General features: G+C 38.2%; 1 protein-coding gene across 3 annotated transcripts; it reads left to right on the top strand.

The window, feature by feature from the left end:
* Positions 1–522: 522 nt before the first annotated feature.
* Positions 523–27815, top strand: akap11 (A kinase (PRKA) anchor protein 11). 3 transcript variants are annotated; one of them, XM_073811933.1, is made up of 12 exons: positions 523–642; positions 2804–2894; positions 3001–3111; positions 8558–8611; positions 9095–9226; positions 9675–9918; positions 10045–14224; positions 14330–14485; positions 16812–16895; positions 19764–19810; positions 20121–20302; positions 24963–27815. In XM_073811933.1, the coding sequence occupies exons 2-12, from the start codon at positions 2832–2834 to the stop codon at positions 25116–25118; spliced, it is 5409 nt and encodes a 1802-aa protein (XP_073668034.1). In that variant the 5' UTR covers positions 523–642; positions 2804–2831; the 3' UTR covers positions 25119–27815. The 3 variants fall into 3 exon arrangements, with proteins under 3 accessions (XP_073668034.1, XP_065149097.1, XP_073668035.1); XM_065293025.1 differs by having other exon boundaries at positions 16809–16895; XM_073811934.1 differs by lacking the exon at positions 16812–16895.

Below are 27815 nucleotides of genomic sequence, written 5' to 3'. Positions count from 1 at the left end.
GTCTGTAAGTCAAAATGCCAAGGAGTTTTTGCGTGGAAAATAGTACCAACAGAGTCAGTGCTGGGTGCCTGATGTTAACATACCAGTAGATGCGACTATTACGTTACTAGCATTATAATTATAAAATTATAATTCATACATGTATCACAGTAACACTGCAAAAATAAAGACAGAAAAACAGATACAACTAAAATCAAGTCTTATTTATGTACAAACATTAAAGAACGCTTCAATAATTAAGGTTGTTGCAGTAGCAGATCAGCTCACCAATCGGTCTTTCTGCCCCTTGGTTGCGCGCGCACCCTGCAATGTTTGTAAACTTGCAACCCCTCTATACATTGTATTCATAAGCCAACATGGGTGATATAGAGAAGGACATTTGTCCCAGTTGGATTTAAAATACATAAATACATCAATATGTTTCCAAAACATTTCAAATACAAAATAGTATTGTGTTTCAAATACGTATTTAAATCAGTGTATCTGAAATACTGTCCATCCCTGCTCTCAAATCCATCGATCGGTGACTCTGCGCTCAGTCGCTCGGTGTTCGATTATTTTTGCCTGCACGTCTTGTTTTCATGAAATGACGGGACGCAAGAGCACCTAGCTCTGCCCGCTGCACGGCTCTGTCACTACAAGGTGAGACTTCAGACCTTTTTCATTTTAATGTCATTTGCCACCATACATCACATATTACAAATCAGTTAAAATCCATCGGATGTTCTCTGTGGATTACGTTTCATTTATGTCCTCCACACAGGCCTGATGCGAATGCACGAGCCAGCTGCGTCTGTTATGACATCATCAGGCTTTAGCATAACTGCACGAAAATAAACACATATGATATTGCGAATGGTCTGTCGTTGTGTTTTTAAACGCGTAATTTTTTTGGTTTTCAGTCATTTACCATGCAGCAGTGTGTGACGTTTTCTAAAAACGAAGATGAATGAATCACCCAAATAATGTGCATCATTTATAAAAACAAACATTACTGCAGATTAACTGTGAAGCAAATATGTAAGTTAATCAAATGGATTGTTGTTTAGCATGTAAACCGGAGACTGTCACATCTCAAAGATATGTACACATTAAATTTTCATACATTTTAAGTAGTAAGGGCAGTCATTCAAACGATGCGTATGAAAAATGACATTTTGCGTCTGTAATGCACAGTAAACAGTGACCATTGCCACTCCCCTTTCTTAGATGGGAATAGGCAGTGATCCCATAAACATCTGTTGATTTCAGGAAATCATTTGACCCTCAGTCTCTCCCTGCTGATGGCTTCAGCATATGGGGCTGCGACATCATTTTCTCATTGTAATGGTCATTTCCTCGTATAATGGTATAACTTTTCTGGTATAAAAGATGGTGGTGTTCTGGATGGGCGTGAACTTGTACTATTATGTGTACTGAATCTCTACATGTTTACCTTTGTAGTTCCCACCCACATGCAGTTATGCTGAAATACATCAAAGGATGACCTAGTTCAGCATGTGTTCAGATGTAAACACTTTAGACAGAATAGCAGTTAAAATGATTAGTGATCTGGGCAAGATGAAATAAACCTAAATTTTGCTATTATACTTTATGTAGTGTGAATTTAAAAGCCAAAAGAGCAATTCCATACAGATGTCACCCTTACCACTGAAAATATACATTTCAAACGTTTTTAACCAAACTGATATCTCAGATATCAACATTTAGTGGCTTTATTTTAGGTTTTTAAAAAAACATTTTTGTACATTTCCTTATCTAAAACTGAAAGCATGAGTATAGACTGATATTTGTCTGATGTTTTGGAAAATATAAAGAACATAGAAATATGTTCAATATATTGGTAATAAATGCATTCTCTAAAAAATAATATTTTAATTTTTGACTAATTTCGCATCCATCACACTAGATTTGCTTCAAACTAATGTAACAAGACTTTTATGTCACTTTGCAAATGCAAATGTTTATTTGCTGATTTGATCACTAAAGCTTTTAATTAAAGATTGTTTTTTTTTTAACCCCACTGTCTCATTTAGCATTAGAAAAGTAACATAATTCAGTGCCAGTCATGTAAAGTTAGCTTAACAGTCCTTTACCAAACTTGTTTTTCTGGCCATAAACAAATGACATATTAAAATCACTCTGGGCAATTGTACACGGAAGAGTTTACCTTTGAGGCTTTAAACTTCCGTGTATTAATTATTAAACCACAATAACACATGAACACATTGTACAACCTGTACTCCTAAGAAGATTTTCTCTGCATGTGACACTTGTTTCATATTCTATGCTTCATCAGATAATGTTTCACAGAGCTCAATTCATTTTCACATATGCATTTGCAATGCCTAGATAAGATCTTATGTCAGGTATTGCTCTAGCACAGTGTGTCGCTTCAGTCTACATGAGAATATGATAACAGGCTCATATTGGGCAAACCTACAGTCCCAGGCCTACATTTTCCATCATATACACCTACCTCACATGCATAGATGGCCTAAGATAACCTGACAGCAATAGGCTGTTTGATGGAGTCAGAAATGACTGTTAACTGTGATGTATTTCACCTCATACAAAGTAAATTCCCTGTATGATTTACTGGAACAGTTGTAACGCCTGTATTTACCCATACTGTAAATTAAGAATCAAATTAAATGATCAAAATAATCAAAAAAGGCTAAGTTTTAAGAAAGCTCTCAACTTTAGTTTTCTGGATTGCAAATCTTGTTTATATTAGAAATGGGACCAATTTATTTACAATATATTTGTAATATAATTCAACCAATGTTTTCCACTTCCAAAGGAGAGGAGAGCCCCCCTATCAAGACATCATGGACGCATGTGCACGTATTAAAGGGGTCCCGCTAAAGAGCCGTGCCACCATTAGGAAAGAGGTATGATTTTGTCACTATGGTTTTCTCAGTACTAATCTCTCGACTTTTTCTAAACAAACGCTTTTGTTGCATTTGTGTTTCTCACAAACTTTGTTCATTTGATCAGATAATCCGTGAGGGCACGAACCCTTGCTCAAAGAGCCTGTTGAAGTACAAAAAGGAGCTGTGCAATGTATCAGTGGATCTACATACTAAGGAAACACAGTGTCTTTCAGAAGTAGGGACTGCATAATCTTGTATTTCTGAATTGCGTTATACATGTGTGGAAGTTTATGTGCAAAATCTAACAAGGGTTTCAACATCTAATGGAATAATTAAGTAAACAAATGTGTCAGTTTAAATCCATGACCTCTTTTTTTAAGCTGAGTGATTTTGAAAGCCTTCATTACTGCAGAGACTGTACTGCTGATAAGATAGTGGTTAGACTCAACTAGGACAGTTTAGCGGTGTGATTGTTTTATCTTACCTTTATACACACATAACTCTATGTTACTTGGGTGAGTTTGAAAATAGCAGTCTGCAGATGCAACTGTGGCTTGTTGTTTTTGTTTTGAGGTTGCATGTATCTATAAGGCATTTTTTTTTTTACAAAGTATTATCCGTTAAATACAGATGCATAGAACAGTTATTACAGAACATTTGCTTTACATTTGTGAGTGATTATGTAAGGTACATTTGGTGTTTATATACATCATTCGTTTTTTTTTATGTTTATATTTTTAATTATTTAGATAATTCGGTACTCATTGTTATGGATCACAGGCCATAGCCATATAATTTTTTTCTGTGAAAAGTGTCTTTTGTAGCTAAAAGTTAGAATTTCCTTTGTAAATTGGTCAGTGTCAATTCTGTCACTGTTAAAGGGACACTCCACTTTTTTTTGAAAATATGTTGGAGTTAAACATTTGATTCTTACAGTTTTGAAATCCATTCAGCCGATCTCCGTGTCTGTTGCTAGCACTTTTAGCATAGCTTAGCACAACTTATTGAATCTGATTAGACCGTTAGCATCACGCTAAAACATAACCAAAAAGTTTCTATATTTTTCCTATTTAAAACTTGACTCTTCTGTAGTTACATCCTATACTAAGAGCGACAGAAAATTAAAAGCTGTAATTTTCTAGGCAGATATGGTTAGGAACGACACTCTCAAACTGGTGTAATAATCAAGGACTTTGCTGATGGAACATGGCTGCAGCAGGCGTAGTGATATTATACACAGCCCGAAAATAGTCCCATTGATTACTTTCAATGGCAGGGGACTATTTTCAGGCAGTGCTATTTTTTAGCACGATGCTAATGGTCTAATCAGATTCAATGGATTGTGCTAAGCTATGCTAAAAGTGCTAGCGCCAGACCCCGAGATTAGCTGAATGGATTCCAAAATGGTAAAAATCAAATGTTTAACTCTAGGGGAGCTGGAAAATGAGAATTTTCCAAAAAAAGTGGAGTGTCCCTTTAACACTCTTGCTGTGCCTTGGTAACTTAGTTTGACTGTAACAGAATTGACACTAGCTATGTTTCTATCCCCTTTTTTATGCGCATTTTAGCACATAAACTACCATGGAAACACTTTAAGCGAGGAAATCCCTAGATTTACATCGCGAATACTAACCAGCAGACCGATCTCATTGCACAGCATCTGAAATGCTATTTTGGATGTTCTAAAATAAATAGACAAAGTCTCTTGTCTAAATGGTTTGGTAAAATTACTTTGCAAAACTGTGTTACTTGACTGCTTTCTCAAACACCATCTACCACCGAAAGCATGACGCACAAACAATTTATTATACACTAAAATAAGTAAATGACTTCACCTACTTTTCTTATGCAGATTTTATTCCAGTTTTGTATGAAGTTTTGTTCTCTTGAGCTGGATAAAACGCTGCTTTATTCGCAAATGTTATGCAATATTCCAGTTTTGGAGGCAAGTTTAAAACGCAACTTTGGATAGAAACTTAGCTACTGACTAATTCAGCCAACAGAAAATCATGATTTTCAGCTAGAAATTGTTTACAGAAAATATGGCATAGTTATGGTCTTGTGATCGAATTTTTTATTGTTTAAAAATATAACCATTTGATATGTGACAAAACACACCTGCAATTGTATAGAGTGCCACAGGGATGATGCATTTTTGTAGGCAAAACCTGGAAACTAGTTAGCATTTGTGACCCTGGACCATAGACTGTAAAAAAAGATGGACGACTCCTGTTTGCTCTCTTCCATTGGTGAAAAGTGAAGCCGCCAGTGTCCCGATATGACGCTGACATCTTGGGTCTTGAGTCTGCGCAGTAGCGATTTCGGGACCAGTCATGCGCAGTAATGAGCAGGAAGTAAAGCTGCGAAATCAAGACCCCGCCCTCGCTCTTGCAGAATGCGCATTTCACACGATATCACAGCTGTCAATCATGACATGACACCACCGTTTTTATATCATTAAATAACTACCTAAACACAAACTTATTTTAAAAACAAACATTTGAATTTACATAAGCGTGATAAAATCTACAGTAAATAACAGAAACCAGCTTCGGAAAAAAGATAATTGAAGTGTAATAAAATTTTTTTGTTGGTCTCAACTCCCATTGAATAACATGGGGAGGCGGGCTTTATGACCTATACTGGGACCAGTCACTGGGGGGCGATGGAGACATTTTGGCTTCACTTTTCAGGGCTTGTGTGGCACGCTTGCCCTGGACCACAAAACCAGTCGTAAGTAGGGCTGTGCAAAAAATCGCCTGCGATTCTCATGTGTGTTTCATCAGTAAACCCGGTTTGGTGATTAGTATTAAATCACCATCAGCTGCTTTCAGATGGAGCGGCATTTACTAAACAGAGCCGTAGTTCACAGAGAAGTTAGGCAAAATCAGGTTCATAATCGAGGAAAATCGACTTCGATATTCTATGCGATGTTGCCTAGCTTCTCTGTGAACTACTATCCTGGTTCAACAAGACTCTCGTACATTCATTTCATTTGTACAGAGAGTCACGCCACGATGGCCACGCTCCATTGTAAAGCGTTACTTCCGTTAAGGAGGGTTCTCTATTGAAGTTTAAAACTATTATTGGATCTGCCCAGAGTCACTCTGAATCTGCCATAACCAATTGCTAACATTTGGTCATGACGGATGTCACTCAGTCTGGTGCACGACCTCAACGTCATTGTTCTTAGCTGATTGGACCTGCAGATTTTTGCCGGAGAAAACAAAACTCTACACAGCAGTCCCAGACTTGTACTGAAGCGAAATGAAAATTAAGCGGAAGCATGTAGGAGGGCGGTGCCAGGCTAGTGAAATACGGCTCTGTGTAATAAATGCCGCTCCATCTGAAAGCAGCTGATGGTGATTTACTTCTACTTACAGAACTGGCTTTACTGATGAAACACACATGAGTTTCGCAGGCGATTTTTTGCACAGCCCTAGTCTTAAGGATCATAAGTCGTATTTTTTTAGATACATCACTGACTATATAAATAACCTTTCCATTGATTTATGGTTTGTTTGGATAGGACAATATTTGGCCGAGATACAACGATTTGAGATCTGGGACTTGAGAGTGCTAAAAAAATCAAACATTGAGAAAACTGCATTTAAAGTTCAAAGTCCAAATTAAGTCCATCTGGATATGGGACTAACAGGATCGATCCAATTCTGATACTGTATGTTACCCATGGTTGTTACTGACAAGCGATTAAAAGTACAAAGTATTATAAAAGCACCAAAAACATTTTTATGGACTATAGCAAAGTCTTCTTAATACACTGATAGCTTTATCTGAAGGAACAAACGCACATTTAAAGATATTTAAGTTCACAAAAACTCTTTACTCGCAACTAGGTATATGCACAGGTGAAGCAGATGGATGGAATGCGTCATTTACACATATTTTATTTGGCATGACAAGTAATGATTAAAACAACACCGCATCCAAATATTAACAAAGAGCCCATTATGTTTCACCTGACAATACAAACAGTGTGAATAGTCACAACCTCATAAATTAATAAGCTATGGATAGAGATGACATCGTCTTCTCCAAACATGCAGACTGCCAACACACACACACACACACACACACACTCAAGATAACTGTAGGCTATTTTGAAGATCTGATTTTACTAAATCTCAGTAAGCCGTTGGATGAATGCAATTCACTATGTGAGGAGCTCATGACGCATCTCTATTCATTGGATTCTCTTGAGGGGATGCTTCCAGCTTCTATCTAATGTTAGCTTTTAATTTATAGTATATACACATTTAGACTTCAAAATTAATAAAAGTTGTGTTCATATGTAAAAAATTATCTTGTTGGACAGAATGTGTAGCGTTTTTTATTAAATTTTGTTAAAAACAAAGCATTTTTTTGCGATAATCCAAAGATTTAAGTGAAAAATTAATGTGTGAACTAGGAACTAATAACTTGCATTTTGCTAGCTTCCGGGTTGGTCTACAAAAATGTGCCATCCCTGTGGCACTCCATAATCACCCTTTGGCAGGTGCATTTATCCAAAGTGACTTAAGGGCCGTTCACATAACTATAACTGTAATGTCATTGTCAACTATAATGATAACTATATTAGCGTCCACACAACTGAACGAAAACAATAACTTTAGGCTAATTCGCTCGCAAGGCGCAGAACTTGCACAAATTATTTACCTTCAATGCAGGGCTCCAGACTGCCACAAAATGGTGGCATTTTTCCACCAAAATTTGAGAGTGTGCCACTGAATTTTACATCCAGTCACACATATGCGACCAGTAAATTTTACCTTTTTTTTTTGATGTGACACTGAATTTGAAACGGCACATTGTACTTTCTGCATCTATCATCAAAGTATGTTTTAGTAATACAGTGGAAATTTGTAGAAATGTAATTATTTAATTAGCATTTTGATTTACGGTGTGTGCCCCTAAATTTTTTGGTTGCGCCCCTAAAATCTTCAGTTGGGGGTCACTGTGCTCCTAGTGAAAAAAGTTAGTCTGGAGCCCTGCAATGGCATTAAATAATATTGCATATTTCCTGTAATAAAAACACTTTCTTCACAGTTGTTCATATGTCATTTATAAATATGCTGTTCTTGTTGCATTTACACAGTGGGTATAACAGGCAGAAGTACTCCACATGTTGCGTTTGCATAACTCAAAACAGTGAATCTAGTAGTTTGTGTAATGTAATATCTTAACCTTTTTGGGGTAACATTAGTCAATGTAGTAGAATAAGCAATTGCATCAGCGCTTGATATCTGAGGTAATTTTATGTTATAGACCTCAGCAATGAGCTTCTCCACAGTATCAACTGTCTTTTCAAATGCGCGTGCACTTGAATTTAAAATAGATTTGATTGTCTGTCAATGGGTTATCATTCAGAAGTGATCTCAATGATATCGTTCATTGTATCTTTATCATTATAGTTATTCTCTTTGATATAAAACGATTTTTAAAACTATATTGTTATCGTTATAATGTGAACGGCCCTTCAATCAAGCCACTCTTTATTCAGGGTACATTTTTTATCAGTGTGTGTTTCTTAGAAATCAAATCCATGACCTTTGCACTGAAAATGCATTACTCTACCAACAGAGCTAACTGAACGCAAGTTATTAAAGAACTTGTACAGAAACTTCAATAATAGGCATAACTGTGCCCTTTTTCCTTCATAGGTACATTATGTGTGTTTACCTAGTCTTGCTGATGGGGAGAATTTAACTCTACAGGCAAGTGCCTCTATTCATTTGTTTATTTGTTGTTTTTAATTTATTCAGTATAATTTTATATAAAGTTTATTTAATTAAGTTCGGGAGGAGCATGGTTATGTGATCCAACTTATCAACGCGAAGAGGTGACTTAAAATAGGCGTCCCTGCAGCATCTCTCCTTCACCCCATCACCTCACTCTCAGCTAGTTTCATCTATCCCAGTTAAAGGGGTGGGAGTACTCTGGGTTTTGGCTAAAATTCGGAGCTTGGAGGCCTCCCCTTGGTCAGCACGCCAAATATGCTTTATCTCATTCCCTGTCGATTACATATTAATGTGAACTCGTGAAATAAATATTTTTTGTAAAAAAAAAATTCACAGTGAACACTGTAGTAAGTGCGTCATTGTTACTGGTCAGGTTGCCAGAATAACACAGAAGAAACAGATTTTACTCATCAATAACAACAGTTTTAGTTAATGTCATTGTTTTTTTAATCCCCACAGGCTCTGACATCTCTTTCCACTGAGATGATGGAGTTACTTAGATCACTACATGTACATACCCTTAAAGATGAAGAGATTCTTCTCCTTAAAGACCCCAAAAGGCCTTTTGAGAAAAAAGATAACATTTCTCAGGTATTTGTGGCGTTTCAAGGGTATCATGTGTGTATGGGAGATGTTTTGCGAGTGTGTTTCATTGAAACTAGGTTTCTCTGTTTTAAAGTTTTGTGTGAAATTGGTTTGTGCAACCATGACACTCATATTCAACATTACCTCAAACCACAGAGGTTTTAGACATAACAAGAGGTGACATGTTTTCTTTCACACGTGGCTGGGGAAAGTGCTGTGCAAAGTCCAAAATCACTTCTACTGTAAATGAATTATGTCAAATGAGGGCTTGGCAGATTGTGGACCTTTTGTGAATTATGTTTATTATCCAGAATAACATTATGTTGTATAGCATAACAATATGTTTATGACAGCCATGCCGTAAAGGTTGTGAATCTGTTATCTGAACAGTTTATCTGATCCAGATTACTGGATTGTTGTTTGAATGTAATCTTACATTTTCTTTCAACTTCAGGCCAGCTTGTCAAGAGCCTTGTGTATATTGAGGCATAGCTCCACTTCTCAGATTAGTGTTTCCACCATGCTGGGGTTGTTGGCTCGATACACAGCTGGCATAAGGTATGCCATGGAGTTACAGGTTCTACAGAGGGGCACATCGGAAGCATGTCAGGCTGAAGACGATGATACCAATCAGTCTGTTTCTTCTATTGAAGAGGACTTTGTTACTGCTTTTGAGCATCTTGAAGATGAAGATACAGGTAATTGTTTTACATTGGGGTTTTGATTATATATTTTTTCACGTTTCAGTTGATCATACAAAGTTGCACTCATGAACAACAAGTTTTACTTTTATTTTTCTTATGAACTGTCCTCTGATTTTCCAGGTGCTCATAGTCAGCGGAACCTAAGAGATGTGGCTTCCCAAACGCTCCCATCCCACTTAAAAGAAATGTCAGGATCTCGCATCATGATAAGTTCAATACACAAAAAGTCATTGTGCATGGAAAAAGACACTGCAAATGTTTCAGAATCTGCAACGGCATGGCCTGAAGTTTCAGAGGCTGTGTACACACCTAGTGGTCCACCAAAGGGACGTGCTACCTCCACATCCCTCACAGAATCAGATGAGTCAGACTGCTCAAGTCCAAGCCCTATTATATTTCTGGATGAAGTTGGATATCAGAAAAGTCTTAAAGCAAAACTTGACATTCCCAAGATCCCCATTTTTAAGGAGGGAGTGGAAGATTCTGACTCAGAAGTCAGTGAATTTTTTGACAGCTTTGATCAGTTCGATGAACAAGACCAGTCTTTTGATTCAAACATTACGGTCTTGAAAGAGCAGCCCCTCCCAGGGAAAGGGGAAAAGAAGCATAGTGATAACTCTGGATGTAAATTTGTGTCAAGGGGGTGTTCAACCAGAGCAATGAACCCTCACAAGTTTGATCACAGGACTCTACCTGCCAATGTCAAGAAACCAACTCCACTTAAACCAGGGTCACCATATAGTATTCAATCTGACACACCAGATTCCCCACGGCCAGCCATGACTCCCTGTGATGAAAGCGGGCCACTCTTCAGTCCGGTTCGCTCATCCGCGTTCAGCCCTCTTGGAGAAGGAGGGTCTTTGGAGTATTTTTGGAAAGCAGATGGTGATAGCTCAGAATTACATAAACCACAAGACCTTTGCTCGCTGTACAAAACTTACTCTGACTTTGCCAACAACCTGTCAAAAGAAATCCTTGGATCTGTTTGTGGGTACTCCTCCCCTGTTGATTTTAACATCAATAAGAACTTGAGCTGTGTCTGCCATAAGGAGTTCGAAAACACTAGCGGACATCTGATGAAGCTGTCAGACATTCAGGAGACAGTCAGCATCACCAAATCGCAATCACAGTCTCTTAAAGATGGGATTCAGAAGTTTGCTACAGACTTGGTGGAAATGAGCATTGGAAGTGCCTTAAGGGACTTGCAGAAAGGAGTGTCCTCTTGTACCACTACACTTTGCCATTTGGCAGCGAGGCTAACTTCCTCAGTTTTTCAAATGGCCTTTCATGAGATAGGAATGCGTCGTGCATATGTGTTAAAAGAGCGTGCCATAAATGGATTGGCCAGTTTCCTGGTAGGGGAAGCCGTTTCTGGAGCCCTCAAAGAGTTTCTGTTTGTGAAAAAACAGATTTTCAACAACACCGTGGCACGATTTGCAGCAGATCTCGCAGAGGAGTTAGTGTTTGAAGGAATTATGGAGGTTTGCCAATTTTCACATCCCTCCACACCTCTCACACCAAGTGACTGGTCTTTTGAACAAGATGAGGAAGTGGTTTCTTCTTATGCCTCTGACCTGTCAGAGTCAGTTCTTCAAGAGGCTTTTATAGAGCTGTCACAAGCTGATGTGACTTTTACCACGCAGGCAGCTATCAGTGTATCAGTAGATAACATATGCTATGTGAGTGCTGAGGATACATCTCTAGTCACACAAACCTGCAGTGCCAAAACTGGCTATCTTGGATCACAGGCTTTTGCAGATGCTGGAAACCAAGAACATGATGGTTGCACAGTTAAGAAAGCCTTGTATTGTGTGTCAGGTATGGCCAGCTGTGTTCCAGTACCTGTAGCTGGCAAAGTCATATCCCATGTACACACCTCAGAAGAGCTTTCTCAGTGTAAATCCAGTATTGGCCACATATGTCAGACAAGCCCCAAAATAACAATTTGTTGCCAAGCAGAAACCCCAACCTTTACCTTAGATGCCTCAGCAGCAATCCAGACTGAATCGTTGCCAAATCCTCCAAGTAATCAGGACACTAATAGTGATGAAATTACTGGAAATCCATCTATTGACAGCAATTCTGGTAAACCCTCCACTGGCAAAACTTTTCAAAACTTCTCTGGCAGTATGGTAGATGCTATCGTAGGTGAGGCATTTGATCTTATGCATTCTTCAACAAAAGTAAAGAAAAAAGTAGAGGATTGTGCAGACTTTTTAAGCAAAACTATAGCGGCCCACATATCCACTCCAAGCCATGGAATTGTTAAATCGCATGATGCTTCGTCTCAGAGCTCACAGCCTCAGAGAGGTCCCTCTCAAATTCCCTTTCAATTGGGATCGAAGAGCTGTTGTGACACAACCTGTAGAAGCATGCGTCCAGTCACTAAACCAGCCTCCGAGGTTAGAAAGGACACATTAGAAGTGCCCAGTACCTCCTGTGGTAGTAGAAAAGTAATTGCAGAGGAAATTTTTAACAGCAACTCTGGGACAAAATCAACTGAAACCCCAAGCACTCCACCCTCAAGTCCCCAGCAGCCGTTGGATGAGTACAACGAGAAACGGATCAAACAGTTCTCTAAGAAACTCAAAGGTAAGCTTGCAAAAGAATTTTCTCCTGCCACTCCTCCACCCACTCCTTATTACCCTTCTGCCACAGACTCTAAAGAAACAGGCTCAGTTTCAGATAAGACAGATTTCATGCTAAAGCTCATTCGGTCTCTCTCAGAAGAAGCTGGTAGCAACGATGATGAGGAGGAACTGCAGGATGATGTCCCTCACTCTAGAAACTGCCAAGCAGAACTGAGCCCTATCGTCAAGAACAAACTGAGTGATCAGGGTGCGCTTCATTATGCGGAGCGTCTAGCATGCCACATTGTTTCCATGGCAACTGAGATGGACATGCTAAGCTTTGGAGATGTTTTGAAGCCTGTAGGTGATGAGAGCAAAAGCAGTGTTGCTTTGCACAGTGCACAGTTCTCAGAGCAGACTTTAAATTCATTGTGGACGTATGCTGGGGAAGTGGCTGGAGAAGTCATCAGTGATGTAAAGAGGATGATGACTTCAACCCATTGTCGTCACAAAACAATGAAAAGAGGATCTGTGAACTATGCAGACAAGCATCAGAGTGGAGATTACGAGGACGGCCTGTTCGGGGGTTTGGCCTATCAGTGGTCTGGTGACGTCCAAGCATCTTTTCATAACTCTTCAAGTGGGATGTCTTCAGAGTATCCAAGCTGTGAAAGTGTCACTGATGAATATGCAGGATACCTCATTAAGGTGCTCAAGAAAGAGGGAGGAACCAGGGAGCTCATACTTGATCAGTATGCCACTCGATTGGCCTATCGATCTATTAAATCAGGCCTGGCTCATGCTGCACAAAAAATAAAGCAGAGATCCCCTTTGAGGCTTCACTCCTCTAGGCGTTTACACAACGACCGCAGCCATGATACTTCTCAGTTCACCCTTTCCAAATCATCCCATTCTGTTCTTTCTCACGGAACAGATGGATCCTCTTGTGAATCTCTACCATGTGCTTATCAAGATGGCCAAGACGTGAGTAGTAGTGAATATGTAGAACTTGTAAGCTTTGCGGAGTCATTGGCCTACAACATCACATGTGATGTGACAAGAAAGCTACGAATGTCGTCCGTTAGACTTCCAAAATCTCTCACCGATTCTTGCCTCTACAGGAAATCAAATGTAGAGGACGTGCCAGAAAATCAAATCAAAAGTTCATTTTCATGCTCGCTTTTACCTTTCGCAGAGACTAACAGACTCTATCATAGCACTGGCAGCTTGAATGAAGGCAAATGCAACAATGGTGTCATGCAAGTGATTGAACATTATGCCAGGAAGATTGTCGATGACACTTTGGAAATGACACTCGGGCCAGCATGTTTTCCAGCAGCAAGGGACAGAAGAGGCTTAGAACCCAATTCTTTCACAGAAAAGCTTGCCGAGGCATACGAAGCCTGCCGATATTGCCATGGTCGAGATTGCCTGTTTTGCAGTAGGGATGGTCGTCGCAGTTTCCAGGGACTGAAAAGAAGACCCCAACAAGATTCAGATGCAGTCACCGGACGTGAAATTCCTAGAATTCACATCGATTTGGATAAAAGAGCTGCATTTGCTGAAGGAATGGTGTCTGGTGCGATCGAGAAAGCCAGAAAGGAACTCAGCTGTACTAGCTTGAATGCAGACAGTGGGATTGGTCATGATGGCGCAAGCTTTGCGGAAAGTCTCACCACAGAGATTATGACATCCGCCTTATCCAACGTCTGTCAAACCATTAATCTTGGGTAAGATTTCACATAAACAGAAATATTTGTACAGTCTTGTAACAAAAAAGTGGAATTCCTAGATTTTGAAATATTTTTAGTCAATGGCACATCCTGACTCTGCAGATCTCCTAGAGGAGATGGTGCCAATGTGACGGAGTCAACAGTGAGTCAGCAGCTCAGTTTGAGCGTCGGTGATGACAGTCTTGGTAGTTGGTCCAATTTGAGCTTTGAAGAAGACCATCCAGATGAGAGCAGCAGCTTTCACCATCTAAGTGACAGGTGAACACAAACACTAAATTTGGAGCACTCAGTCCTGCTTCTTTAGATCTACTTTTTTACAGAGTATAGATCCAACTTTAACAAAACACACCAGAACCAGCTAATCACTAGTTTTAGAGTTTAACCCTGGAGAACCTACGGGTCCAATTTGTCCGATGTTAATTAATGCTAAGAGAAGGGTTCTTGGGTTCTCCAGGGTTAATTGAACATTACAGGCTTGTGTGGTTGGAACCAAATTTTTCATAAAGGTAGATGTAATTTCTGATTGCTCTTAGAGATTGTGTATGACTTCAAACAAGAGTGCTCAATGCACAAATTTTGGAATTTGAGCAGTTTTAGGAAAAGTATTGCTGGTTGATTAATACACTACAGTTCAAAACACTCTGCTTTCTTTCTTGTACACCGTTCACAAGCATGTACCACTAACCATTGGTAATTGGTGAATGAATGTATTGCAGTGGCTTTGCAAATCCTTGAAGAAATGCAGAGAGGACAGTTCTGTATTTAATAAAATTTTTAAATTAAATGCGTAATGTAGTATTAGATGTCATATGTTAAAAAAGTTTTTTAAGTGCTTTAGTGCACTTTTTACATCATTTGCCAGGGTGTTTGGTTTTTAACGGAGACATTTTGTCACGTTTCATTTAGGTTCTGGACTAAGAAGAACCTATAAGAAAAAGTTTTTCATTTTTTTGTGTAAAAAAATGTTACAATGTCTTTGAAGACAGAGATGCCAATTATATCACTGTTTTTCAAAACTGCTGGGGAATACCTAGGGCGGTGTCCAGATAAGCATTGAGGAGTATTGTTTTTCTGTCTGAATAAAATGTAGCTGTCTTGGGCTTCAGAAGATTACAACTGACTCATACAGTCTTTTAAAGGCGGGCATTTTTGGCATAATGTCTCAATGGAAGCACATTTTATCATGATGTTATTACCTCCCTAGACAGTAAAAGTTTGAATATATGAGCAAGTATTGTTTTGAACAACCAAAGATACAATGAAGGTATCATAATATTTCTAAAAGGTGTGGTTGTCAGCTTGAGGTCATGTTTCTACAGAAACCAAGTCCTTAATGGATAGCCACGTACTCCAAAATTTATCCAAACGCAGATGTTCTTCTCTTGGAGGAAAACAGATTGACTCATTAGGCTGTTTTGATGCTTTTGTAAAGCATGGTTGTTGCAGTCATAAAGTGCTAAAATGTTCAAGTAGGATTTCACATGACATTTATTTATATATATGAAGAGTTTGGTTCGAAAACGCTATGAACGCCATTTAAAAAAATTAGGGATGCACCGATACCACTTTTTTGGAATATGAGTACGAGTACTTGCATTTCAGTACTTGCCGATACCGATACCGAGTACTTAATAAAAAAAACATGATTTAAATTTACAGGTAACAGCTTTAGTAATATAATTTAACAAAAAAACAAAGGACTAGTTTTCCAGTTTGTTGTAAACTCTGCCTCTTTGGACAACACAAGAGGCATTAACCCCTTACACGCCGCTCAAATATAGACATTTCTCAGACCGTGGTATCGATTCCAGGTATCGGGGGACTTTTAACGAGTACGAGTACTTTAGAAAATGTGGTAGTATCGGTATCGGTGTCCCTAAAAAAAATGAGTGGTGGTTTTCTGTGATGGGAAAGAAACGTAAGCCGTCTAAATCTATTAATTTACAAGGCACTCGGGAGATGAAAAAATGTCGGCTGTTGCTTATTCTCCCGACAGCTTCAAGCTTTTGTCATGCTAACACATTGACCCCAGGGGATCTTATGAGAAACTTTCCATTATTTTACTCAAAGCCAACGAAAATCGAGCAGGACCAAAACATTTTACAGCTGATCGCTGTCAATAAAGTTCAGCGACAACGTCCCAAGGATGACAGTTTTTTATCAGTTTATATCACTAGTCAACTAAATGAATATAACATGTCAAAGATTAATGCAAATTTATATATTGATTAAACAGATTTATAGCATTTTGAAATAAAAACACTTTTCGTTTAGACCACCAGGCGACTTTCTCGCTGTGTGTGTCGTCCATTTCTTTCGAAGAGGTATTTAGCAGGTGTTCTAATTTTAGTTGTCATAAACAAATGAGTATCGTCCACTGCAGTTAAGGGCCGATCATAGTAGACTTTTTGTTTCATTGACTTTCATTCATACACATGAGAACGCGAGCGTCACACAAAGTTACGTGCCGAAGACATATATGGAAAATACATGTTGTGAAGAAGGATTTTTTTCAGGATACATTTACTATATTTTCAGAGAAATTGTTTTGTAGTGTGTCTCCTACTTTTTCTTTCCCCAGCAGTAATGGAAACAGCAGTAGCTGGAGCAGTCTGGGTTTAGAAGGCGAGGTTTATGAAGAACATTTGTCCTTCTCTCCATCAGACAGGTTGGTCTATGGAAGGAGACAAAACGGATTCCCTCTAATTATTGCATGATGTCATGCTGCTTTATCAGCAAGTACAGAAACATGTCTGTCTATGCCAGTTATTAGCTTTTAGATGCCACCATGAAACAAAACTTCCCTTTGTTGTTCTGCTTTTGTGGTTAACAGTAGTAGAGTAAGTCAATTGAATCTTTGTGTGCGTGTTGGTAGAACTGTGGGTGTAGGAAGTGTTTCATTAAGTTTGTGATGTATGGCATGGAGAATGAGCTATCTGTTCTTGCTGTATGTTTCCTGCTTTGAGTGAGTCAAGGATGTCCCAGACACTAATTCTCATAGGACTTCACATCCACATGAATGATCATTTGAGTACAGATATCACTTTGTAATTCATTACATCAGACACAGACAGATGATATGTGAAAAAAATCACAGTTGAACAGTTTAAGAGGAGATAATGGGTTAATGTTCTTCTTGGCAGGGACAGTGTTTATTTAGTTGTGCAGGAAATTACCCATCTACAATTTAAAGCTATTTACAATATAGTTGTGCTGATTTTTCGGTCAAAATTTGGCAAATCTGAAGAATCGTTTTTATGTATACGCTACCCTGTCTGTAAAACTCGAGTAGATAGTCTTATAATGTAACAATGAGATTAGGAGCATCGCATTTTGATTCACTCATTGAATTTACTTTAATTTCAATCTTTCACATGGCCTTACTCAGTTAATATGTGATATATCAGAGTCACGTTTTCACAGTATGTTGTTCTTTACATTATGTAGATTTTATGTAGACAGTCAAGCACAAACATGTTTTCAAATTTGAGTCACGCATCTGATCACACATTTTTAATGCAAGGCCTTGTTAGTAGACTATGATCACTTTTTGTGTCGCAAAATGTAGACATATGTGTAAACGATATCTCTTGTTCAGTTTTTTCAATTAATCATTTTTTTGCAGTTAACTCTTTCCCGGCCAGCGTTTTGAAAATGTTGCCAGCGTCAGCATTTTTATGATTTTTACCAAAGTTTAATGCCTTCCAGAAAATTTTCTTTTTTAAATATATAGGTTTCATCAAAAAGATTATAAAAGGACTTTTGTTTGAGATCAGATTGAGAGCGATGATTAAAACATACATGAGAGTTTTTACTGTTTTTGGAACAGTGGATGCTTCAGTGTTTTATAAGTTGAGTAAGAGCGCCACCTAGTTGATAATATCAGAAATATGGATTGCCGTAAAAACTCACTGGCAGCAAAGCGTTTACTCTTAACTTTTTCCCCACCATTAGGGTTGTTGCGGTGACAGAATTTTCCCACCGGTTAATCAGCGCGTGACAAACCCGGTTTCACCGGGTGGGAGGGGCTTATAAATGCACATACAGATGTGCGCATTTACTTTCACTTTTGAATTAGATGCAACTGTTGGTTAAATCCAGCGCTTGCGTAAGCTGTGTTAAATCGTATATGAATTTCATCAATCACGAGTGCAACAGCTGGTTTAAGTGCTTGAGTCAATGTGCACAGGTACTTCTGACAGAAACCCGCCAGTCCCAAGCAGAGCAACCGGCTATTCCTCCATAAAGCGCTGCTTGAATGATGGCTTTATTATTATTCTTAATAAAAAACACAACAACAAAACGATCTCACTTATATTTAACATCATATATGTATATTGTAACAAAAACGAGTAAGCACGCGGCTTTTGCCATGATCGTCTGGTCAATCAGCTCGCCGCAGTCTGACAGGAAAAAATGAAATCTGACACCTGCTGCTTTGTGATGACGCGCGTTGAGCTCCGCTGAATTTAGGCAGCAGACACATTCAGTTGTTAGTGTGTATGCTCTCTAATGAAACAAAATTATTTAATTAAAAGAAAATATCAAAACGACGGTGAAAGACGGTGTCGCCGTGGGCAAGTGATCCAACCGGTGAGAGGCTGAAGCACCGGTAATCACCGTTTCACCGACTATCGGAACAAGCCTACCCGCCATTGAGTTATCTCGTCAATTAAGAGAAAACATTTGCATTAAAAAACTTTAATGTTCCTGATTAATTTTTATGTTAATCTACAATACCGCGATTATCCACTAGATTGCTTACCCAATTTAGGAGCCAAAACATTATTTACTAATTTTAAACTGTGTATGTTTTGATAATCGTTCTAAATCTGATCTATAACAAAATGCCTTCACAAAAATGCAATTATTTCAGGTTTTGGTAAAAAAGTATTTTTTTAAAGAAAATACCTATATTTAAGAGTTTATAAGCAGAGAAAAATAGGATAAAATGTTTTTTTCCCCGTTTTGTTTGTTTGTTTAAATGCAGAGGGTCTGTTCTTTCATTTGATATATTTGTATGTTTATATATTTTTAGAGTAAAAAATTCCTGGAAGGAATTTTGTGAAAATCACAAAACATACTGACGGCAACTTTTCAAAAAATGGCTGGCGGGGAATGAGTTAATTGACGAGATTACTTGTCAATTACGGGGAAAGAGTTAAAGGCTATAAAGATAAAAGTAATGTCTGGGGATGCACATTTTTAAACAATTGGCCGATGCCCGATAGTGGAAAAATTTGCTTTTATCTGCCGTTACCGATTATAGGCCTATATATATATATATATATATATATATATATATATATATATATATATATATATAGGTGCATCCCGAAGAATTTCCATTAGTTTGTTGTTAAACTACAATGAATGTGTGTTTCAATACAGTGGTCAATTTGGTCTGAATGAGAATTGGAATGCTGGGAGATTCTATCACTCGTTCGTGGGCCTTGCGAAGCCCATCTTGCATGTGCTCCGCGGTCTCTTTGTATTGATAATATTCACTCACACCTGTGATATTTTTACCTTGCAGTGACTACACTGATGACAAGGAGGCAGAAGCCAAGGAGGCTTCAGGTGGTAAATGAAACTTTTATCTGTTCTTCTTCATATTTGCCTAAAGCAACGGTGTTATTATGTGGTCTGTTAATAAAACCACATTAAAAGTGGTCTTACTTGGCACCTTTAACGCGCCCTTGTCAAAGCTAGTTGCTATTTATTGCCGTCCCTGAGTGCCCTGATTGTCAGACCGGCTCCATGGAGGTCAACAGATGACAGTTGTATCTGGTCCAAGTACCAGAGAGAGCGTGGGAAACTGGTTTGCTGATGTAGGCTGTTTGCTGTTATTGTGGTGTGTGGATTGAATTGTGTCTGTGTTTTCTCCATGCAGGATCTGTTCGAGCCGAGAGGGAACATGGGCAAGCTGATAGAGCACTGATGGTGGTGAATACAGACGTATGTGTCCGGGGTCTGGATGTCCAGCTGACAGCAGTGCTTCAGTGGATCGCCGTCTCTATTGCTGATCTGCCTTTAATGCAACTCAGCCAACAATCAGCTCCAGAGCTCCAGCAGGTGAGGATTTTTCACCATCAGAACTGTGACCCTGGACCACAAAATCATTTATAAGTAGCATGGGTATATATTGTAGCAATAGCCAAAAATACATTGGGTCAAAATTGTATTCATTGAGATTTACTTAAGATATTGAGTAAAGATCATGTTCCATAAAGATATTTAGTACATTTCCTACTGTAAATAGTAGATCAAAATGTATTTATGAGTAGTAATGTGTGTTGATAAGGACTTCATTTGAACGATTTAAAAGCGATTTTTCCAATATTGAGTTTTTTGAACTTTCAGATTCCAGATTTGGCCATCCTTATAAACCATACATTAATGGAAAGCTTATTTATTCAGCTTTCAGATGATCTATACATCTTAATTTATGACATTTATCCTCAAGAGTTTACTTGATATTATGATATACAGTGTATAAGCTTGGGCCGGTAGGATATTTTGGCAGTATAATAACCTTTAAAAAAAAAATACAACGGAATGTTATTTTCAAATGTCTGCATATACAAACAACAACTTTTCAACTGGACACAATACATTTTATTTTTAAGTAACATACAACATGTGTATGCCAGGTAAAAATAAAGCCTTTAAAAGGTGCATTGTGTAACTTTTAGGAGGATCTCTTGACAGAACTGCGTAACTTGTGGTGAAACCTTACATAACGAACTGTAATGTTTTTATTACCTTAGAATAAGCTGTTTTGTCTACATACACCGTGGGTCCTCTTACATGGAAGTCGCCATTTTGCACCACCATACAATAGCCCTAAACGGACACACTGCTCTACAGAGCGCGTTTTGTCACTACGTTGTCTCACACGACGACATGTTTGTCCTGTGGCCGTAGCTTCTCTATGCGTTTCGAAAGGAAGGGGTGAGCTGTCGACTAAGCCATTGGTTGCAATTCACAGTCTCACCTCTAGATGCTGCAAAAATTACACACAGCACCTTTAAATTATAATAGTTTTTGAAAAAACTTTTATATATATATATATATATATATATATATATATATATATATGTTACAATAAAGATGTTGTATCGGGGTATTTGTAACACTATTTTTTAAAAACTATAATCTTAGGGTGTCAGGCAAAATCAAGAAACAAAGGTGCGGTGCAAAAACAAGTGTTTTATTTATACAGTGATAGTGATTGTGTACAAAGTGCTGGTGTAATATTTTAATATTTACAAACTATTTACAGTATTTGATAACAAACAAACACCAGGGGAGGGGAGGAGAGAAGGAACGCGAGCGGTGCTAAATAAAAGAAATAAACAAAACCAAACAAATCTAACTCACGTTTTAACCTTCTAAACTGCCTAAACCCAAAACAAAGAGAGAAAACAAAATATCTTCAGCGTCCAAGACGCCCTACCTAAACTACTCTCTCTAACCAAAAAGTCGGGGAAAACATACAGTGGGTGGCACTCGCTCCTTACCTAGTGTACTAATACAGTAAATACCAAAATAACCTACGTGTTGCAAATGTACGTCACGTGACAATCTTACCTGTTCACTCCTCTCCAAACATACAAAAGGGATTGACATGTAAACAGATAAACAAAGTAACGTACACACGGAGATTAACAATAAACAGAGCGTAATGTAAGCGAAATGTACAAGTGAGACGGGGTCTAGAGCTGCCGGTCGGTTGCGCTCTTTTATTGGGCGGAGTCTTTGTGGGTTGGTGGACCGGGTAGTGACGTCAGCGGCAGGGGTGGAGACTGACAGGGATGTTAGCCAATGGCAGCGTCTGGGAAACATTAAGAGAGAGACGGAGGGAAAATACAACCAGACGACATACGGACGTAACAATATATATATATATATATATATATATATATATATATATATATAATTTACACTCACCTAAAGGATTATTGGGAACACCTGTTCAATTTCTCATTAATGCATTTATATAATCAACCAATCACATGGCAGTTGCTTCAATGCATTTAGGGGTGTGGTCCTGCTAAAGACAATCTCCTGAACTCCAAACTGAATGTCAGAATAGGAAAAAAGGAGATTTAAGCAATTTTGAGCGTGGCATGGTTGTTGGTGCCAGACGGGCCGGTCTGAGTATTTCAAAATCTGCTCAGTTACTGGGATTTTCACGCACAACCATTTCTAGGGTTTACAAAGAATGGTGTGAAAAGGGAAAAACATTCAGTATGCGGCAGTCCTGTGGGCGAAAATGCCTTGTTGATGCTAGAGGTCAGAGGAGAATGAGCCGACTGATTCAAGCTGATAGAAGAGCAACTTTGACTCAAATTACTACTCATTACAATCAAGGTATGCAGCAAAGCATTTGTGAAGCCACAACATGCACAACCTTGAGGCGGATGGGCTACAACAGCAGAAGACCCCACCGGTTACCACTTATCTCCACTGCAAATAGGAAAAAGAGGCTACAATTTGCACAAGCTCACCAAAATTGGACAGTTGAAGACTGGAAAAATGTTGCCTGGTCTGATGAGTCTCGATTTCTGTTCAGACATTCAGATGGTAGAGTCAGAATTTGGTGTAAACAGAATGAGAACATGGATCCATCATGCCTTGTTACCACTGTGCAGGCTGGTGGTGGTAGTGTAATGGTGTGGGGGATGTTTTCTTGGCACACTTTAGGCCCCTTAGTACCAATTGGGCATCGTTTAAATGCCACGTCCTACCTGAGCATTGTTTCTGACCATGTCCATCCCTTTATGACCACCATGTACTCATCCTCTGATGACTACTTCCAGCAGGATAATGCACCATGTCACAAAGCTTGAATCATTTCAAATTGGTTTCTTGAACATGACAATGAGTTCACTGTACTAAAATGGCTCCCACATTCACCAGATCTCAACCCAATAGAGCATCTTTGGGATGTGGTGGAACAGGAGCTTCGTGCCCTGGATGTGCATCCCACAAATCTCCATCAACTGCAAGATGCTATCTTATCAATATGGTCCAACATTTCTAAAGAATGCTTTCAGCACCTTGTTGAATCAATGCCATGTAGAATTAAGGCAGTTCTGAAAGCGAAAGGGGGTCAAACATAGTATTAGTATGGTGTTCCTAATAATCCTTTAGGTGAGTGTATATTAACTGTAAACATTAAAAGGCGGTTTCCCATACAGGGCTTATTCTAGTCTTAGACTAAAATGCACGTTTGAGCTGCTTTAATTTAAAGAAACCTTGTCCTGTTTAATTTTAACATATATCGGTGACATTGCACACATGTAATGTTTTTTGTAAGGTATGTTTGTAAAAACCTAATATAAGGGCGCACTCACATTATCCAAACCAAACCATGCCCCAGCGCGATTGTCACCCCTCCCTTCTCCCCCAGATGCACGCACTCACACTGTACTTGTATCGATCCGAGTCCGGGCGCGCTTTCGTCATTAAGATGCGATTGTTTTGAAAAAAGCAGGAAGTAAAGCACTCTCTTAACACTGGAACCCACCGTAATGATAAGTCTGTGTTTTTTATTCGGAGTCGTTTGGTGCGCGATTACAGACAGCCCTCTCACATGTCATCATATTGCTTAGTTCATCTGTCACGTGCGCAGCTCGGACATTCACGTAACCCCGCGGCGCGTATCAAAAGGTTTTTACGGAGGCAGATGAAGGTAGTGGTCGCGCAACTGACGTCTTCACCTTTTGAATCGCGCTCAGGCGCGAATGCGCTCACACCACAGCCTTCCGCGCCTGAGCCCAAGTGAACCGCGCTCCGGCCCACCTCTTCAACCGGGCCGCGGCGCGAATAACCAATCCGCGCTCGGGCGCGGAACAGAGCGATCACACTAGTCAAACAAACCAGGCTTTGGGGGTGAAACGCGCCCGAGCGCGGTTTGGTTTGGATAGTGTGAGTGCGCCCTAAATAAGGCCTAGTCCTGGAAACTCTGTCAGGGAAACCGCCCCTAAATCAATTACATGACTTAACAATTTAATTAATTTTCAATACCTTGAAAACGGTATCACTGAAAATGTTTGTGGTTTTGAAACCTTAACTTTCAATTCTACTTGGTTATTTTTTACCCAACGCTGGGTAAATATTGGACAGAACACTTGTCGGGTTATAAATAAACCTATGCTTGGTTGTTGTTAACCCAACCATGAAACAACCCAGCATTGCATTGAAACTAAGTTTATTTATAACCCAACATGTGTTTTGTCCAATATTTACCCAGCATTAGGTTAAAAAAATAACCCAGTAGAATTTAGAGTGTTGATATACTTTGAACCCGGTATCAGTGTATTACAAAACTGTAGTTTTGTCATTTGAAATAGGCAATTTGTGACAATTTAGATTAAACATTTTGAATGTAATTTACAACTATGTTTGTTTGATTAAAAAGCAAATATATATAAACATTGCAATTTCTCTATGAAATCATCCTATATAATGTAAAGAAAATTTTATGAAAATATAATCTTGATATCTTTAATATTAACTAATAAGTAAGTTCACATCAATGTGAAATCAAACTATGATGCTCCAAATCTCATAATTCGATTATGAGACCTTATACCTGGATTTCACATACAGGGTCACATATGGTCAGATAAGATTCAATACTCATCCTTAGCTAGATATCTATCAGGATGTTTCAAAGATCTGTCAGGAAGTGTATTTTCTCAATCTTACGTCTGTTTTTTTCTAGCTGCCAGCTGTGGCACAACGACTGAGGGAGAGAGAGTTTAGGGTCGGGGATCTTCTGCAGGCACTGCTGAGGTACTTTGAAGAACGTCATGTTGAAGAAGATCGTGAAGCCGGAGCCCACAAGAGCCTCTTCCAGTGGCTTCTAGAGCAGGCGTAAATCGCAGTCCCACGCAAGATGAAGATGAAGTTACCTGTCACTTTAAAGTGATCTGCAACGTATCTGCCAAACTTACAGGCATAACCGGTTGAATGTGTTTATGTGTCGTGTATTGCTTATGCACCCGTGGACACCCAGGGGGCGCCATAGAAACAACTGAAGTAATGTAAGAGCCATTCGTTCAAGCGTGTGTATTGCATGCCGTGGCGGAAAGTACTTTTGCTCGCTTTTTGACCTCTCTTTTTGTTGTCGTATTGTTTTATTATTAGACTGCGCCATCACTGATACCTGCGTGTTGGGCTTTGCCCCGCCCCAAACAGTAGTATTGTAACCAAAACATGTTAGGGAATCCCCATCGCTGCAAGAAAGCTTATGTCACCTTCGTACTTCTCCTTTATGGGGATGTTTCCACTTGTTTAAGGGACCAGCCAAGCAATCCAGCATATTTCCAGGTCACTGGAAGGTATTACACATACGACAATTACAGTCAAGGGTAATTATGACAATTGTTTAATTATCATATTTAGCACATTTTTGGCAAACAGCACATGGATACCAGTCAACACGGGTTAAAAATATTGTTCCTTTGATTTATCTGACAGTGATTAGAGAGACACTTTAAATAGTTACTGTGAAAATATATCACAATCAACAAATACTTTTCAATTCCAGTCATAAAAATATGCTTTTTTATAACTTAAAATGTAAACACATTGTTTATGCTAAACACTAAAAATAGTGCACATGATCCAGTGTTCAATTCTAACAATAACTTATTTAGATCACTAAAGAGTGACAAGACATTGCCAAGTTTCAGAATAACATACAGTAAATATATATGAAAGCTGCTCGCCAAACTCATAATAGACATTTAAAAGTATTAAGGACTATTTTAAAGGAGGCATTATGTTTTGTTACTGCCTTCTGCCATTATTCACACTTTTAATGTTACTTTCATACAATACTAAATGAGGAAACATCTGCAGTGAGTATAATCCATAATACAATTGTCGCCTGTCACGGATAATGTCCCTCTAAACCTAAATATTGCACATTACTGAGGAACGGTTCGGTAGCACTTTACTTTAACTTGGTAATGTTATTGTAATACATATGTAATTCATGGTAATATTATTTTTAAACCACATATTACAACTGCAATATGCAGACAACTACGGTGCAGTTTCCAGACAATAACAGTGTAAATTGCATTGATTTAAAGGTATAATAAAATGGTAATAACTGTAGTGTACTTACTGAATTCATAAATGTTCAGGATTTACTTATTGTAAAGTAATATTTCTGTAATTACACCAGCCTGGTGGTGTTATGAAGGAGTTAAATATTGTACATGGTTACTTTTCTTTGACATATCAGTGATCAAAGGGACTTACCAAGATGATAAATAGTAAAATTTGACATGCTATCAAGGTTGTAAATATAGCTGTGTTGATATATACATAAAGTCTCCTTAGTGATGCTCAGTGTTCTTCTGCATTGAAATAAATGAGGGAGTTTTAAGGAATCAACAGAGTATTAGGGCTGTAAAATGCAAAAACACGCATTTTCACTCAATTACTTGGGTATTACCATCTGCTATATAAAATAGGCTGTCATATTAATTAAACAGACGAATACCTGCTGCAGAACTTCTCTGCCATCCCTTTGATATATTCACAGCTTTTTATGAAATTATCTATGGCTGCATTCTTTATTAACATAATAACTTCACAAATACGTTTGAGCACTTTTTATTTTTGGTGCCATTATTCAGTTAATGTAAAAACACAAACAGTAGTATCAAAACTCAAAAGAAATTGTATTTTTTTAAAAACTATCATTTTATAAGAGACCGGTAATGACTCTCCATTTTGTTTCATTGCTTGAATTTTTCTTGTAGCTGTGGCTTGCTGTCAAGGAATGCTTTGCATTGTCTTTTGAAATATTAGTTACAATGTAGTTTAATAATGAAATATGTAAAGATGTCAAAGGGATGTCTTTGTTGTTGAGTCAGAAAAGTTGTTAAAAGTTCTGCAGCAGGTTTATGTCTGTTGAATTAAAAATTACAGCATATGTAAGCCTATTTCACATAGCAAATGGTAATAGACAAGTAATTGAGTGAAAATAAGGTCATTCTGCATTTTACAACCCTGATACAGTGTAGTTTTCTTAAAACTATATAATTTAGTTCGATCCAATTACAGAGAAACAACACTGAGCATCACTAGATGGAGACTTTATGGTTTATCAACACAGCTGAAATTAGGTAACGGGCAATACTGTATTTACAGCCTTAATAGCATGTTGTTTTCCGTGAAATAACACGAAATTTTGAGGTAGTAACAGATACAAATCTAAATACTACCATGACTTGGTTAGTCTCTTTGGTCACTGTGTTGCCATAACATTTAAAAGTAACCATGTACTTAAGAACATTTTAATCATTCAAAACACCATCAGGCTGCTGTAATTACAGAAATATTACTTTACAATAATTAATAATAATAATAAGTGCTGGGCAAAGATTAATTGCGATTAATCGCATACAAAATAAAAGTGATTTTTTTGCATAATATATGAGTCTGTGATGTGTGTAATTATTATGTATATATAAATACACACACATTCATGTATGTATTTAAGAAACATTTAAATGTTTTTATATATTTATTTCTATTTGTATATATTCTATATAAA

This window comes from Paramisgurnus dabryanus, chromosome 15, assembly GCF_030506205.2.
Source record: "Paramisgurnus dabryanus chromosome 15, PD_genome_1.1, whole genome shotgun sequence".
Classification (NCBI taxonomy): domain Eukaryota; kingdom Metazoa; phylum Chordata; class Actinopteri; order Cypriniformes; family Cobitidae; genus Paramisgurnus; species Paramisgurnus dabryanus.
This window is presented reverse-complemented; position numbering and strand designations above follow the sequence as displayed.

Bases quoted from the DNA above. Each gene is read 5' to 3' on its own strand.
- akap11 (XM_065293025.1), top strand. From the start codon at position 2,832: ATGGACGCATGTGCACGTATTAAAGGGGTCCCGCTAAAGAGCCGTGCC. The intron at 14,225-14,329 runs GTAAGATTTCAC...CTGACTCTGCAG, and splicing joins TGTCAAACCATTAATCTTGG to ATCTCCTAGAGGAGATGGTG. The intron at 20,303-24,962 runs GTGAGGATTTTT...GTTTTTTTCTAG, and splicing joins CAGCTCCAGAGCTCCAGCAG to CTGCCAGCTGTGGCACAACG.